Source organism: Theropithecus gelada, chromosome 4 (genome assembly GCF_003255815.1).
Source record: "Theropithecus gelada isolate Dixy chromosome 4, Tgel_1.0, whole genome shotgun sequence".
In the NCBI taxonomy this organism is placed as follows: Eukaryota; Metazoa; Chordata; class Mammalia; order Primates; family Cercopithecidae; genus Theropithecus; species Theropithecus gelada.
Window position 1 is genome coordinate 134,874,756 of NC_037671.1, and position 14,026 is coordinate 134,888,781.

The 14,026-nt window shown below is 36.7% G+C and overlaps 1 protein-coding gene across 3 annotated transcripts in view; it reads right to left on the reverse strand.

The window, feature by feature from the left end:
- METTL24 (methyltransferase like 24) overlaps positions 1-14,026 on the reverse strand; it is a 111,234-nt gene that overhangs the window by 41,370 nt on the left and 55,838 nt on the right. For all 3 annotated transcript variants that reach the window (XM_025383588.1, XM_025383590.1, XM_025383589.1), the window contains one exon: positions 8,809-9,037. In XM_025383588.1, the coding sequence (XP_025239373.1) occupies positions 8,809-9,037 (229 nt within the window). The remainder of the gene's footprint in view (positions 1-8,808; positions 9,038-14,026) is intronic.

Sequence of the window (14,026 nt, forward strand, 5' to 3'; positions counted from 1 at the left end):
GGTGGTTTTTTGAATCTGGCTTCCTTCATTCAGCATAAAATCTGTGAGACTCATTTGTGTTGTATGTGTCACAAAGCTTGTTCTTTTTTATTGCTCAGTGGTATTTCATTCTATATGGATGTGTGGTAGGTATATGGTACATTTAAGAGATACATTAATACCGTAACTTCTCTACCCATTCACATGTTACAGACATTTGAGTTGTTTCCAGTTGAGGTTATCATGAATATAGCTCCTACACACTTTCAGTTACAATCCTTTGTGCAGACATATGTTTTCAGTTATCTTGGGTAAATATCTAGGAATGGGTTTACTGGATCAATTGGTAAATATATTAAGAAATTAAGAAACTGCCAACCTCTTTTCCTAAGAGGTTGCATTCCCACTACAAATGTTTGAGATTTCCAGTTACTCTATATCCTCATCATCACTTAGTAACATCAATCTTTTAAATTTTAGCCATTTTGGTAGTTATGAAGTGGTATCTCACTGTGGCTTTAATTTTCATTACCCTAATAACTAATCATATTGAACATCTTTTCATGGGTGTTTTTGCCATCTGTATATCTTGTTTGGTGGGGTGCCAGTTTAAACTTTAGTTTGTTAATTGAATTGTTTGTCTCCTTATTTTTGGTTGTAAGAGTTCTTTATATATTCCGGATACAAGTCCTTTTCTGATATATTTGTGATGAATATTTTCTCCCAGTTTTTATGTTCTTCACAATGTCTTTTGATGAGCAGGAAGTTTTGATCTTGATAAAGTCCAATTTGTCTTTTTAAAATTATTTTATGGTTTATGCTAAGAAATATACTGTCTAAAAAATTTTTGCCTATGTCAAGGTTGTAAAGATGTTCTCCCATGTTTTCTTCTAGAAGTGTTATAATTTTAGCTTTTATGGTTAGGTCTATGTTCCACTTCAAAATAATTTTCATGATGATGTGAGATTCAGGTCAGGTTTTACTTTTTTCCCTTACAGATAACCAGTTGTTCCAGCACCATTTGTTGAAAAGACTATAATTTTCCCCATTTAATTATGTTGATGCCTTCATAAAAATCAATTAATTATATATGTGTTTCTCTTTTTTTTCTTCACTGCAGATTTTTTTAAAACTTTTATTTCCCTTTTAGGAGTACATGTGCAGGTTTGTTATATAGATAAACCTGTACCATGAGGGTTTGTTGTACAGATTATTTCATCACCCAGGTATTAAGCCTAGAACTCATTAGTTATTTTTCTCATCTTCTCCTTCCTCACACCCTCCACCCTCTGATAGGCCCCACTGTCTGTTGTTCCCCTCTATGTGACCATGTGTTCTCAGCATTTAGCTCCCACTTAAAAGTGACAACATGCAGTATTTGGTTTTCTGTTCCTGTGTTAGTTTGCTAAGGATAATGTATATATGTGTTTCCATCTCCAAATTCTCTTGGTGTTCCATTGATCTATATGTCTATCTTTACGTCAGTACCAGACTATCTTGATTGCTATTCCTTACATTGTCTTGAAATCAAGTAGTATAAACTCTCTAACTTTGTTCTTTGTTTTCAAAACTGTTTAGCAATTGCTTTGCATTGTAAATTCCCTTTCTTAAAAATGTATCTCAGAAATTGTTCCACATCAATAGATTAAAATTTGCTTTGTCTTTTTTTTAGTGGCTTCATACGTTGTCCATGAAAAGATATACAATTCTCCATTTAACTACTTCCACAGTGGTGGCTATGCAGATTGTTTTCTACTCTTTGCTATTACAAACAATGCTGCAAAAAACAATAACTTTATTCATATATCGGTTCATACATATGGGATATGACTGGGGGGCAAACTCACAGAAGTAGAATTGCTGGATTTGCATTTGCAGTGTGATAGATATTGCCAAACTGCCCTGCAGAAACGCTGTAGCAATTTATATTTCTGTGACTTTTTATCTTTGATAATCTGATGAAAACATTATATCCAACTATAGTTTTATTTGTCTTTCTCTTCATATGTCCAAGTTTTAATATTTTTCCATATAAGCCATCTGTATCTCCTTTTCTGTGAACTGTTTTTCATCAACTATTTCTTCATCCAATTTTCTATCAAGTTGTGGGTCTTTCTATACTGGTGAAGCCCTTCTATACTGGTGAAATTAACTCTCTGCTTATAAAATGAATTGTCAGTATTTTCTCAGTTTGTTATTTGTCTTTTAATTTTGTTTTTGGTAGTTTTACCATGTGGAAATTTTGTACGTAATCAAATTAATTATTCTTTTCTTTTGTGACTTCCTAACTCCAGGACTTTTTTTTTAAGTCTCCATAGTTTTCTTTCTAATATTTTTATGGTCTTTAAAAAAACTTTATTGGTTTAAATTTTTTGGCAAAAGCCATCAAATAAAGCTTAAAAAACATTTTTTAAATAAGTACCCATAATTTTACTGAAACATCCACCTTTTCTCTATGATTTGAGATAATACCTTTATCATATATCAGCTCTGGAGGTATGTGGATTTATTTCTGGATTTTTAAAATCTTCCATTAATCTGTTTATCTGTTCATGCAATAGTACCATTTTTATTATTATAGTTGTATAAGAAGCTTTATTATCTCATAGGGTTAGTTAACCTCCTTTATTACTCCTTTATCAGAATTTGATTGGTTATTTCTGCTTGTTAATTCAATATGAACTCTAGAATTGGCTTCTTTAGTTCTGAAAAAAAAATCCTATTGGCAATTTTATTGGGAACATGTTAAATAAGTAGATTAACATAGGAAAGAGTTAATCATTATGATGTTGAGTATTTACATCAAAGCAGGTACTATGCCTTCGAATTCGTTCAAGTTTTCCTTTAAGTCCTTGAGTTGCTAAGTTTTCTTCTTGTAGACCTTGCACATGTCTCATTAAGTTTATTTTTAGCTTTACTTTTGTTGCTTTTGTAAATAAACTTTACTTCCTTTTTGTATTCTAACTAGTTTTTATTCACAAAAATGTAGTTAAAAATTTTTTGTATACTGTACTCAGACAACTCATTAAATTTTCTTATTGTTTGATAATTTTTCATTAGATTATCTTGAGTTTTCCAGTATACCATCATATTATCTTCAAATAATATGTCCTTCAATAATAACAATATCTGCAAATAATAAAATTTTTACCTCTTTCTTAATTTATCCTCCTAATTTTTTTTCTTTTCTTATTGCATTAGCTATTATCTTAAGAACTGTATTAAATAACAACGGTGATTACACACTGTATGATTCCATTTATAAACATTCTTAAAAATGACAAAATTATAGAAATAGAAAACAGATTAGTGGTTACCAGGGGTTAGGGAAGGAGGTAAGGGGAAGAAGGTAGGTGTGGCTATGAAAGGGAAACATGATCCTTGTAGTGCTAGAAATGTTAGTTATCTGGAATCTCTGTATCATTTCTTACAGGTGCATGTGAATCTATCTCAAAATGTGAATTTTTTTTTAAAGAGCTCTAATCTTTTTTTTAATGGTAATGATAAAAATCCTTATTTTTCCCTGAATTTAATAAGGATATTTCCACTGTTTCCACATTAATTATGATGTCAGCTCTTGGACTGAGATATACCAAAGTAAGAAGCAATTAATCCAAATATATCAGCAAAAACAATACATACAAATGGATTAAACTCACATATACAGATATATTTATTATGGAAATACTCATCCACTGCTTTCTATTGAGTTTTTTATTTTTTATGTTGCGGAGATAAGTGTATGGCGAGAGACAGTGAGACAGAGAAAGCAAATGTGGCAAAATAATAAAAAATGGTGAATCCCAGTGGAAAATATGTGAGGGTTCATTCTATTCTAGCAACATTGGCATTTGAAATTTTTTAAAAATAAAAATATATAAAACTCCAGATAATAGTAATGTGGGCACCCAGGTTCAATGGGTAGTTAACTTTTGATGATCCTTATCATGTTTAGAAGGAATATAGAAATACTAAATAATTTTATATGTATTAAAATTTTATAGTTAATTATATACTTTTTAAATCTAAAGGTAACCATGAATAGAAATAAAAGCTTTAGCAAGAAGTTGGGGGGAGGGGGAAGTGCAGAAAACCAAAGGCCAAATTTAAAAGAGTAGAAGTTAGTCCCAATATGCCAGTAATCCCAATAAACATAAATATAAAAGCATTAAACACAACTATTTAAAGACATTCTCAGGTTGGGTTTAAAAACACAATCCAGACATATATTGAATTCATTGCTCTTATAAGCCATGCATAAACTAAAACTATACGAAAATAATGAAAATAAAAGAATCTAGAATGTTATTTCACATAAATACTTATCAAAGGAGAGCAAGTATGGCAGAACTAACATCAGATAAAACAGAATTTAAGGCAAAAAATATTTCTAGAAATGAAAACTGACACACTATATACATATGGTCAAATTTCTTTCCTGAAAGAGTATATTGTTTTCCGTTTCCAGCAGCAAAGTGTATTATTGCCAACAAGCATTACAATACAGGGCAGTATCAATATCTTGTTTATATTTACCAGTTTGATAAGTAAAAAGAAAAACAAAAAGCGAGTCTTTAATTGCTTTTTCTTTTCTTTCTTTTTTTTTTTTTTTTTGAGAGAGGGGTCTGGCTCTGTCACCCAGGCTGGAGTACAGTAGAGCAATCATGGCTCACTGTAGCCTCCATCTCCTGGACTCAACCAATCCTCCCACATCAGCCTCCTGAGTAGCTGGGACTACAGGCACATGCCACCATGCCCAGCTAACTTTTTAAATCTTATGCCCAGCTAATTTTTTAAATCTTTTGTAGAGATGGACTCTTGCTATGTTACCCCAGTTGTGTAATTTCAAAGCCCATATTCTCTCAAATGTAATCATAGTGACCACACAACAAAACTGATGTTCTGGAATCAATGGTGAGCTCCCAGCCAAGGGAGGCAGAAACTGGTAGTCCTGTGAGGGTTCAGGTGGACACTGAGCCACAGCCTGGGTGGCGACAAGGGCAGATGAAGGAAGACACAGTTCCCTGAGCTGACAGGCAGGGAGGCCAGCTATCCCAGGGTGTCTGACCAGAGGGCCCCAGCCCCAAGGCCTACATCTGTTCTGCGTGGCATGTATCTGAATTAATTCTCAGCAGTTTATTTAATTTCTATACAGCACATTATTTAATTTCTATACAGCACAGTATTTACTATCTATACAATTACCCACAAACCTGTTCAGCGCCTGGAGGCACCAAACAATAGTTCTCTACAACCACCTCTGAAGGACCAATTGCCTTTCAGTTTCACACAAAGCTCTCATTAAAAACTCTTGACTGGAACTATGTGGTTAGCAATTTCCAGAGAAATCTCTGATATATTTACCCTGGAAAGAAAGAAAGAGAGGGAAAAAAAAAAGGTTTTCTATAAAATTTACTAAAATTGTTAATAAAAACCCTTTGAGTTTACTGAAAACAACTGAGTGACTAATTCACACCAGGCATTCTGCTGGAGACTTTCACACTGTGTTCTCAGACCTACTTCTCAGAAAAACCCCACAGTTTTGGACATATCTTTGTCCTCATTTAACTGACAATCAAACTGAGTGCCAGAGAGGTTAAATGACTCGCCCAACGTCAAAAGCCAGTAAGAGGACCATGCTTCAAACCAAGATTAATGAGCTTACACAGGGAAACCCTCAGGCAGCTCTGTTACTCAGAGTTATCAGCAGCATGGTTAAGACCAAAACTAATAGTTATAATTCCTCATGACCTAGCTCGGCTCATTGAGGATACTCTGAATGTAACAAAGACTTTAGAAAAAAACCATACATTATGATTAAAATGAGCAGAAATTTCAGATTCAATATTTCTAGTTGCATTCTGAAAAAACTGTATGCTTAGTTAACAATAACCACTTCTGCAAAGAGTAGACAGTTAATCATCTCACATAATGCTGGATCCAAGTGATATTATTCCCTGACAGACTGGGCTTCTGGTCCACATGCTTTTGCTGATGCAGCTGCTCTAGCCTGATGCTTTAGAACAGGCTTTTGATTTAGAGTTTGAAGTTAAAATTACCGAAGAGTTTTAAAAGCAGTACAAAAGCCATATGCATCTTTCTGTGACTATCTCAGAATACTGCTTCCATTTTTGCCCATATTTTTACTTGAGTGGCTGGAATTCAGGTGTAGATATACAGAATAGGAAAACTAACAGCAGAATAGGGAAATTATTACAAAACTATATGAAATATTTTAAAGTTCTGAAATAAAACAGCTAAAAACGCTTTGGTATCAACACTCACTTTCAGAATAAATGAGTGAAGGTGTGAAGGCAGAAACGCTGACATTTGTTAGTGTGTTTTTTTCTATTTGCTTCCCCTACCACAGCCACATCCTATCTACTATTATCTGTACATGCAGAAAAATGAAAACAGACCGAGCTTGCTACACCACACAAACAAGGTTTCCATTTATCTGGCTCCGTATAGCTCCTAGAAGCATTTTCCTAAGGAAAGCAATCACTTGCTGATGGGTTTAGTTTTGTTGTTTTTGTTTTAAAGCACTGACCCAAAAAGAAAATCTCTACGGAAGCATATCAGTATCTTTTAAATTCTTCAACAAGGAATTTTTTTTAAAAAAAAAAAAGGAGGAAATGCATTCCTGGTAATTCTGTGCCAGATCACTTTCATTGTAAATATTTTTTTAAAAAATAAGTAGCCTCAGAAACATAAACATTTCTCCTTTTTAGGCATCACTGTAAATATTTCTGCTATCTCAGGAGCAGCATTGCAAAAGGCCTCATGCTTTATCCTTAGCAGAAAGGTTGGTCCACCGCAGCTCCCATGGAGCTAAACAAACACAATTCAGGTACGTACCTTGTTATCTAAAAATACATTTCCCATAGGAAATGTGGTTAGATCAATTATATCCACAGATCACTTTTTCAAAGTCTTATTTTATCCTCATCTTTACCAAATCTTTTGCTAAAATATTGGGAAAAAAATAAGCAAAACGGCATTGAGTTTCTCTTTTTCTCCTACTCAGTCTTTTCTTTGAAGAGTGGTGCTGGAGAGGGCTAAGATGTAAAGAGCATAAAGGAGGAACAGCAAGACTCCTAACTGAACACAAAAAAATAAGTAGTTAGCTCTTTGAATAATCTAAAGTTGACATATTAGAGAATTAGGCCTGTAATTTTCAGCTGTAAAAAACAGATCTACAAAGGTAACAAGCAGCAAAAAAGAAAAAAACAAAACCCTAAATAAGGTTCTGAAAAATGCTCCTGCTTCTTCCCACACATATGAAAAACATTAACAGCATGTAAAAAGGAGTTCTCTTCTGAGGTTTTACCCAAAAATCCTACCTGTGTCTCACTAAGGCTCCTATTAAATGCCACCAGTTACCCTTGGTGGCAAAGTAAAATACAAATCAGTAGTTAATTGTGTGTTAAAAGAACAGCAAATTCTTTGAAGTTGTTCTTGAAGAAGCATGGGCTATCTAATTAAAGGATGTTTAAAGAACAAAAGAGGAGGAGGAGGAAGAAGAAGAGGGGGAGGAGGGAGAAGGAAGAGGAAGACGAAGAAAGGAGGCAGAGAAAAGGGAGGAAGATGGGGAAGAGGAGGAGGAGGAACAACAATGCAGGGGAAAAGCCTCTTTTTTTTTTTTTTTTTTTTTTTTTTTGAGACGGAGTCTCGAACTGTTGCCCAGGCTGGAGTGCAGTGGCGTGACCTCGGCTTACTGAAAGCTCCGCTTCCTGGGTTCACACCATTCTCCTGCCTCAGCCTCCTGAGTAGCTGGGACTGCAGGTGCCCGCCACCACGTCCAGCTAATTTTTTGTATTTTTTAGTAGAGACAGGGTTTCACCGTGTTAGCCAGGATAGTCTCGATCACCTGACCTTGTGATCTGCCTGCTTCGGCCTCCCAAAGTGCTGGGATTACAGGCGTGAGCCACTGCACCCGGCCTGGAAAAACCTCTTACTGAAGATCAAGAAGCCAACTCAAGTTTAAAATTGAGTCTCAGGCACACTGTTTCTCAAATAGAAACACCCATTCTGACCTGTTCTAAACTACATGGCATCTCCGGCTGGGAATACAGACCAAAATAGCCAAACCCAAGAAAGACTGAAGATCAAACACAAGCCAACTGCACTCAGGAGAAATTCTCTAGTATCTGCCTACAGAATACAATTAGCTCGGGTATACTACACTAAAAATTGCTTTCAAAGAACAGTTCAAAAACTGAGTTTCTTTTTTGCTGTCTATTCATAATAAAATGTTTGCAGAGATTTGACATCCTTTGATATACTTATATAATTTGTAACATACATAATGTCCATTCAACTTTATAAAGTAAATTTTAATCAAAGCTATATATATTTTCTGTGTAGAGCCTAGCGATTCAAAATAGTGAGAAACACGTCACAACAGTGAGAAACATGATACACAAGCAATATCTTAGTAAGCATAACCCCAATTTCTTTTTTCTTTTTTTGTATTTGAGGTCAACATAAGTAGTTTGCTCTCTCTGAAAAGTGTAAGTCAGTTGCCAAATGAAAATGGTATTCTTCAGCCTATGCCAGAAGTAAGTTCTTTAGTCTTCTTGCCTAGTCTTGGACAAGACCATTAACATTACTCAACAGCAACTAAAATCTTCACATCAATTTAAATATGTCTATCCTTGCCAACACTTTATGTCTAGAGTTGACTCTATAAATAATGTTGGGTGATTAGTAAGATTAAAATTGGACCTTCAACAATCCAATGTCAATGTTGCTATTCTTGGTTTGCATTTTAAAAAGCTGATGGGTTTGTTCACTTTATTCAAGTAAAAAATCAAATGAAAACCTCACCTTGTGATGCCCAAATTCATTCAAAATGCTTCCCAGTTTTCTGGTGTTGCTATGTGGTTTTTGGGCAGCAACAGCTGGATGGGGATCCCGCCAGTCAATGGACAAGCGGTGATACCAAAGGTGCTGACTCTCCAGAATGTGAGCTGACTTGACACTAGGATCAAAACGATGCACTTCACATCCATTGTTAGCCATGCTGACCTCAAAATGGGTATCATCACTTCCCAGCCTATAAAGAAAGAGGACGGAAATCAACAACGAAAAATGCGATGAAGCAAAAGTGCTGGACTGACAAGATAACACTTCCAAGGCCAAGGTTCTTAGTTATATCAAGCCTTCTCTTGTTTTAACCCATGGCTAATATACACATTCAATAAACTTTCTTTCACAAAAAAGTATTATTGCTTAAAGCTTCTGGATGAAAGATAAATTATCTGCTAAACAAAGACCAGAGAATCACATACTCAAACATGTAGACGCAACATCAAATTGGCTTTTTTAAGTGATGTAAATCACAGTAGCAATGAAACAAAGAAGACTATCCAATAGTCTTAGATTTTCTCAGAATATGTCCAAAAATAGAAGCCCCAGGATTAGTTCTCTTGAGGAGAGGTGTGTTCTACTAATGAGGTAATTTGTCTCCATTCTAATGGCCACAGTGCTGCATATGCAATTTGACTTAAAGACAACAGCTGTTTTCTTAGAAATGTAATATATTTTTAAATAGTGCAGATAAGAAAAAAGGCAAATGTATGTGATTCTGCTGCATCCAGAACTCAAGAAGCAGAAGGTTCTCTCACCTAAATTCACACCAAAAGGGGAAGAAATTATGAATGAATTGTACTTAAGTACTCAATAGGTAGCACATCATATGGAAAATTATAAACTTACGAATATTGAATTGACTCAGAAATATTCCTTATTTAATGGTGCAAGGATTGTCACTTTGATTAAAGCACCAGTTTTTTGTTTGTTTGTTTTTCTTTTTGTTTTTTGAGACGGAGTCTCGCTCTGTTGCCCAGGCTGGAGTGCAGTGGTGCAATCTCGGCTCACTGCAACCTCTGCCTCCCGGGGCAAGGATTGTCACTTTGATTAAAGCACCAGTTTTTTGTTTGTTTGTTTTTCTTTTTGTTTTTTGAGACGGAGTCTCGCTCTGTTGCCCAGGCTGGAGTGCAGTGGTGCAATCTCGGCTCACTGCAACCTCTGCCTCCCGGGTTCAAGCGATTCTCCTGCCTCAGCCTCCTTAGTAGCTGGGATTATAGGCGCATGGCACCATGCCCGGCTAATTTCTGTATTTTTAGTAGAGACGGGGTTTCACCACATTGGTCAGGCTGGTCTTGAACTCCTGACCTTGTGATCTGCCCACCTCGATCTCCCAAAGTGCTGGGATTACAGGCGTGAGCCACCGCGACCGACCTAAAGCACCAGTCTTAATGTAAAACATGAAATTAACTGAGAATGATTTTTTTAAATGGTGATTATGGTTTCTCTGCCCCAAATACTGTACTTATATGTGATTTAGGATACCAAAATCCCACAGAGTAGCTACACTACTTGGCCGAACCTAAACGCAGTGCAGAAACACTTCAATCTAGTAGATTCTACTACAGCTGACCATTGAATGACACAGGTTTGAACTGCGTGGGTCCACTTGTAAGTGGATTTTTTTCAATAAATACAGTCAGCCCTCCATAGCTATGGGTTCCATGTCCACAAATTCAACCAACATGGATCAGAAATACAGCATTGATGGGATGCAGGAGCCTACTGATATGAAGGGCCAATGTTTTGTATCTGTGAGTTCTACAGCCAGACTTGGTATTTCGTGGATTTTGGTATCTGTTGGTGGGGAGAGGGTGGCCTAGAACCAACTGCCAGCCCCATACGGAGGGATGACTGATGATTGCATAATCTGGAAATACACCAGTTCAGCGGATAATAACTATTTACCTTATTTTAATTAACTAAAATAAGCCTTTGGCTCAGAGATCATCCACCTAGACAATTTTTTTTTTTTTTTTTTTTTTTTGAGATGGAGTCTGGCTCTGTCGCCCAAGCTGGATACGCAGTGGCACGATCTCAGCTCACTGCAACCTCTGCTGTTGGGATTCAAGCAATTCTCCTGCTTCAGCCTCCCGAGTAGCTGGGATTACAGGTGTGCCCCACCATGCCTGGCTAACTTTTGTATTTTTAGTAGAGACGGGGTTTCACCATGTTGCCCAGGCTGGGCTTGAACTCCTGACCTCAGATGATACACCCTCCTTGGCCTCCCAAAGTGCTGGGATTACAGGCATGAGCCATGGCACCCCACCTAGACATTCTTAATACAGGCAGCCCTCTGTATCCACAGATCTGATTCACAAATTCAACCAACTGCAGATTGAAAATATTCAAAAAAACAAAAATAAAAATAATACAACATTAAAAATAGTAGAAATAAAAAGCAATACAGTATAACCACTATTACACGGCATTTACATTGTATTAGGTATTATAAGGAATCTAGAAATGATTTAAATGATGCAGGAGGATGTGCATAGGTTATATACAAATACTACACCATTTTATATCCAGGACTTGAGCATCCTAAATTTTGATCTTTGCAGTGGTCCTGCAACCAGTCTCCATGGGTGTGAAGGGGTGCTGATAGTCTCATTTGCCTCTTCCTCACCCTTCACCCAACTATACCGCTCTTTTTCCCACTGCATCCCATGGTAAGTCAGCCCTCTGATGTCCCTCAGCCATAGCTTTTTCAACCCTTTTTGCCTAAATAAAATTCAGCACTCCTCTCACAAGCACTTCCATTTCTTCCACATAACAGATCTTGTTCCCTATATTCTACCTCCTATTGAATCCACACAGCTCAGACCACTCAAGTCTCTGCCCCAGTTTTCCCCCAGTTTTCCATGATCAAATCTGATGTGGCAGATTGACTTGTTGACTCTGCTTCTTCAACCCTGCACCATCCACACTACTCCATGCTCATCATGAGAAAGAGTCTTTCCCTGTCCCTTGACTTTTTGGCTTGGCCATGTGCCTTGCTTTATGGAAGGAAGTGGGAGTGTGCCAGTCCAGATCCTAAGCCTTGAGTGCTTCTGTTCTCTCTCTTACACTGTCATCATGATAAAAACGTACCCTGGAGAGTCTGCACTCCAGCCAGTCCGCCAGCCCTCTGTAAAATACGGAACCTCCCTTAGCCATCTCAGCTGAATACTATAAACACCTCTACGCAAATAAACTAGAAAATCTAGAAGAAATGGATAAATTCCTGGACACATACACCCTCCCAAGACTAAACCAGGAAGAAGATGAATCCCTGAATATGCTAATAACAGGCTCTGAAATTGAGGCAATAATTAATATCCTACCAACCAAAAGAAGTCCAGGACCAGACGGATTCACAGTCGAATTCTACCAGAGGTACAAGGAGGAACGGGTACCATTCCTTCTGAAATTATTCCAATCGATAGAAAAAGAGGGAACCCTCCCTAACTCATTTTATGAGGCCAGCATCATCCTGATACCAAAGCCCGGCAGAGACACAACAAAAAAAGATAATTTTAGACCAATATCCCTGATGAACATTGATGCAAAAATCCTCAATAAAATACTGGCAAACAGAATCCAGCAGCACATCAAAAAGCTTATCCGATAATTGGCCTTCATCCCTGGGATGCAAGGCTGGTTCAACATACACAAATCAGTAAACGTAATCCATCATATAAACAGAACCAAAGACAAAAACCACATGATTATCTCAATAGATGCAGAAAAAGGTCTTTGACAAAATTCAAAAGCCCTTCATTCTAAAAACTCTCAATAAATTAGGTATTGATGGGATGTATCTCAAAATAATAAGAGCTATTTCTGACAAACCCACAGCCAATATGATACTGAATGGGCAAAAACAGGAAGCATTCCTTTTGAAAACTGGTACAAGACAGGGATGCCCTCTCTCACCACTCCTGTTCAATATAGTGTTGGAAGTTCTGGCCAGGGCAATCAGGCAGGAGAAAGAAATAAAGGCCATTCAACTTGGAAAAGAGGAAGTCAAATTGTCCCTGTTTGCAAATGACATAATTGTATATTTAGAAAACCCTATCATCTCAGCCCAAAATCTCCTTAAACTGATTAAAGCAACTTCAGCAAAGTCTCAGGATACAAAATCAATGTGCAAAAATCACTATACACTGATAACAGACAAACAGATAGCCAAATCATGAGTGAACTCCCACTCACAATTGCTTCAAAAAGAATAAAATACCTAGGAATCCAACTTACAAGGGATGTGAAGGACCTCTTCAAGGAGAATTACAAACCACTGCTCAATGAAATAAAAGAGGACACAAACAAATGGAAGAATATTCCATGCTCATGGATAGGAAGAATAAATATCATGAAAATGGCCATACTGCCCAAGGTAATTTATAGATTCAATGCCATCCCCATCAAGCTAACAGTAACTTTCTTCATAGATTTGGAAAAACTACTTTAAAGTACATATGGAACCAAAAAAGAGCCCACATTACCAAGATAATCCTAAGCCAAAAGAACAAAGCTGGAGGTATCATGCTACCTGACTTCAAACTATATTACAAGGCTACAGTAACCAAAACAGCATGGTAGTGCTATCAAAACAGAGATATAGACCAATGGAACAGAACAGAGCCCTCAGAAATAATACCATACATCTACAACCATTGATCGTTGACAAACCTGACAAAAACAAGCAATGGGGAAAGGATTCCTATTCAATAAATGGTGCTGGGAAAACTGGCTAGCCATATGAAAGCTGAAACTGGATCCCCTCCTTACACCTTATACAGAAGTTAATTCAAGATGGATTAAAGACTTAAATGTCAGACCCAAAACCATAAAAACCCTAGAAGAAAACCTAGGCAATATCATTCAGGACATAGACATGGGCAAACACTTCATGTCTAAAACACCAAAAGCAATGGCAACAAAAGCCATAATTGACAAATGGAATCTAATTAAATTAAAGAGCTTCTGCACAGCAAAAGCAACTACCATCAGAGTAAACAGGCAACCTACAGAATGGGAGAAAATTTTTACAATCTACCCATCTGGCAAAGGGCTAATATCCAGAATCTACAAAGAACTCAAACAAATTTACAAGAAAAAAATCAAACAACCCCATCAAAAAGTAGGTGAAGGATATGAACAGATACTTCTCAAAAGAAGACATGTATGCAGC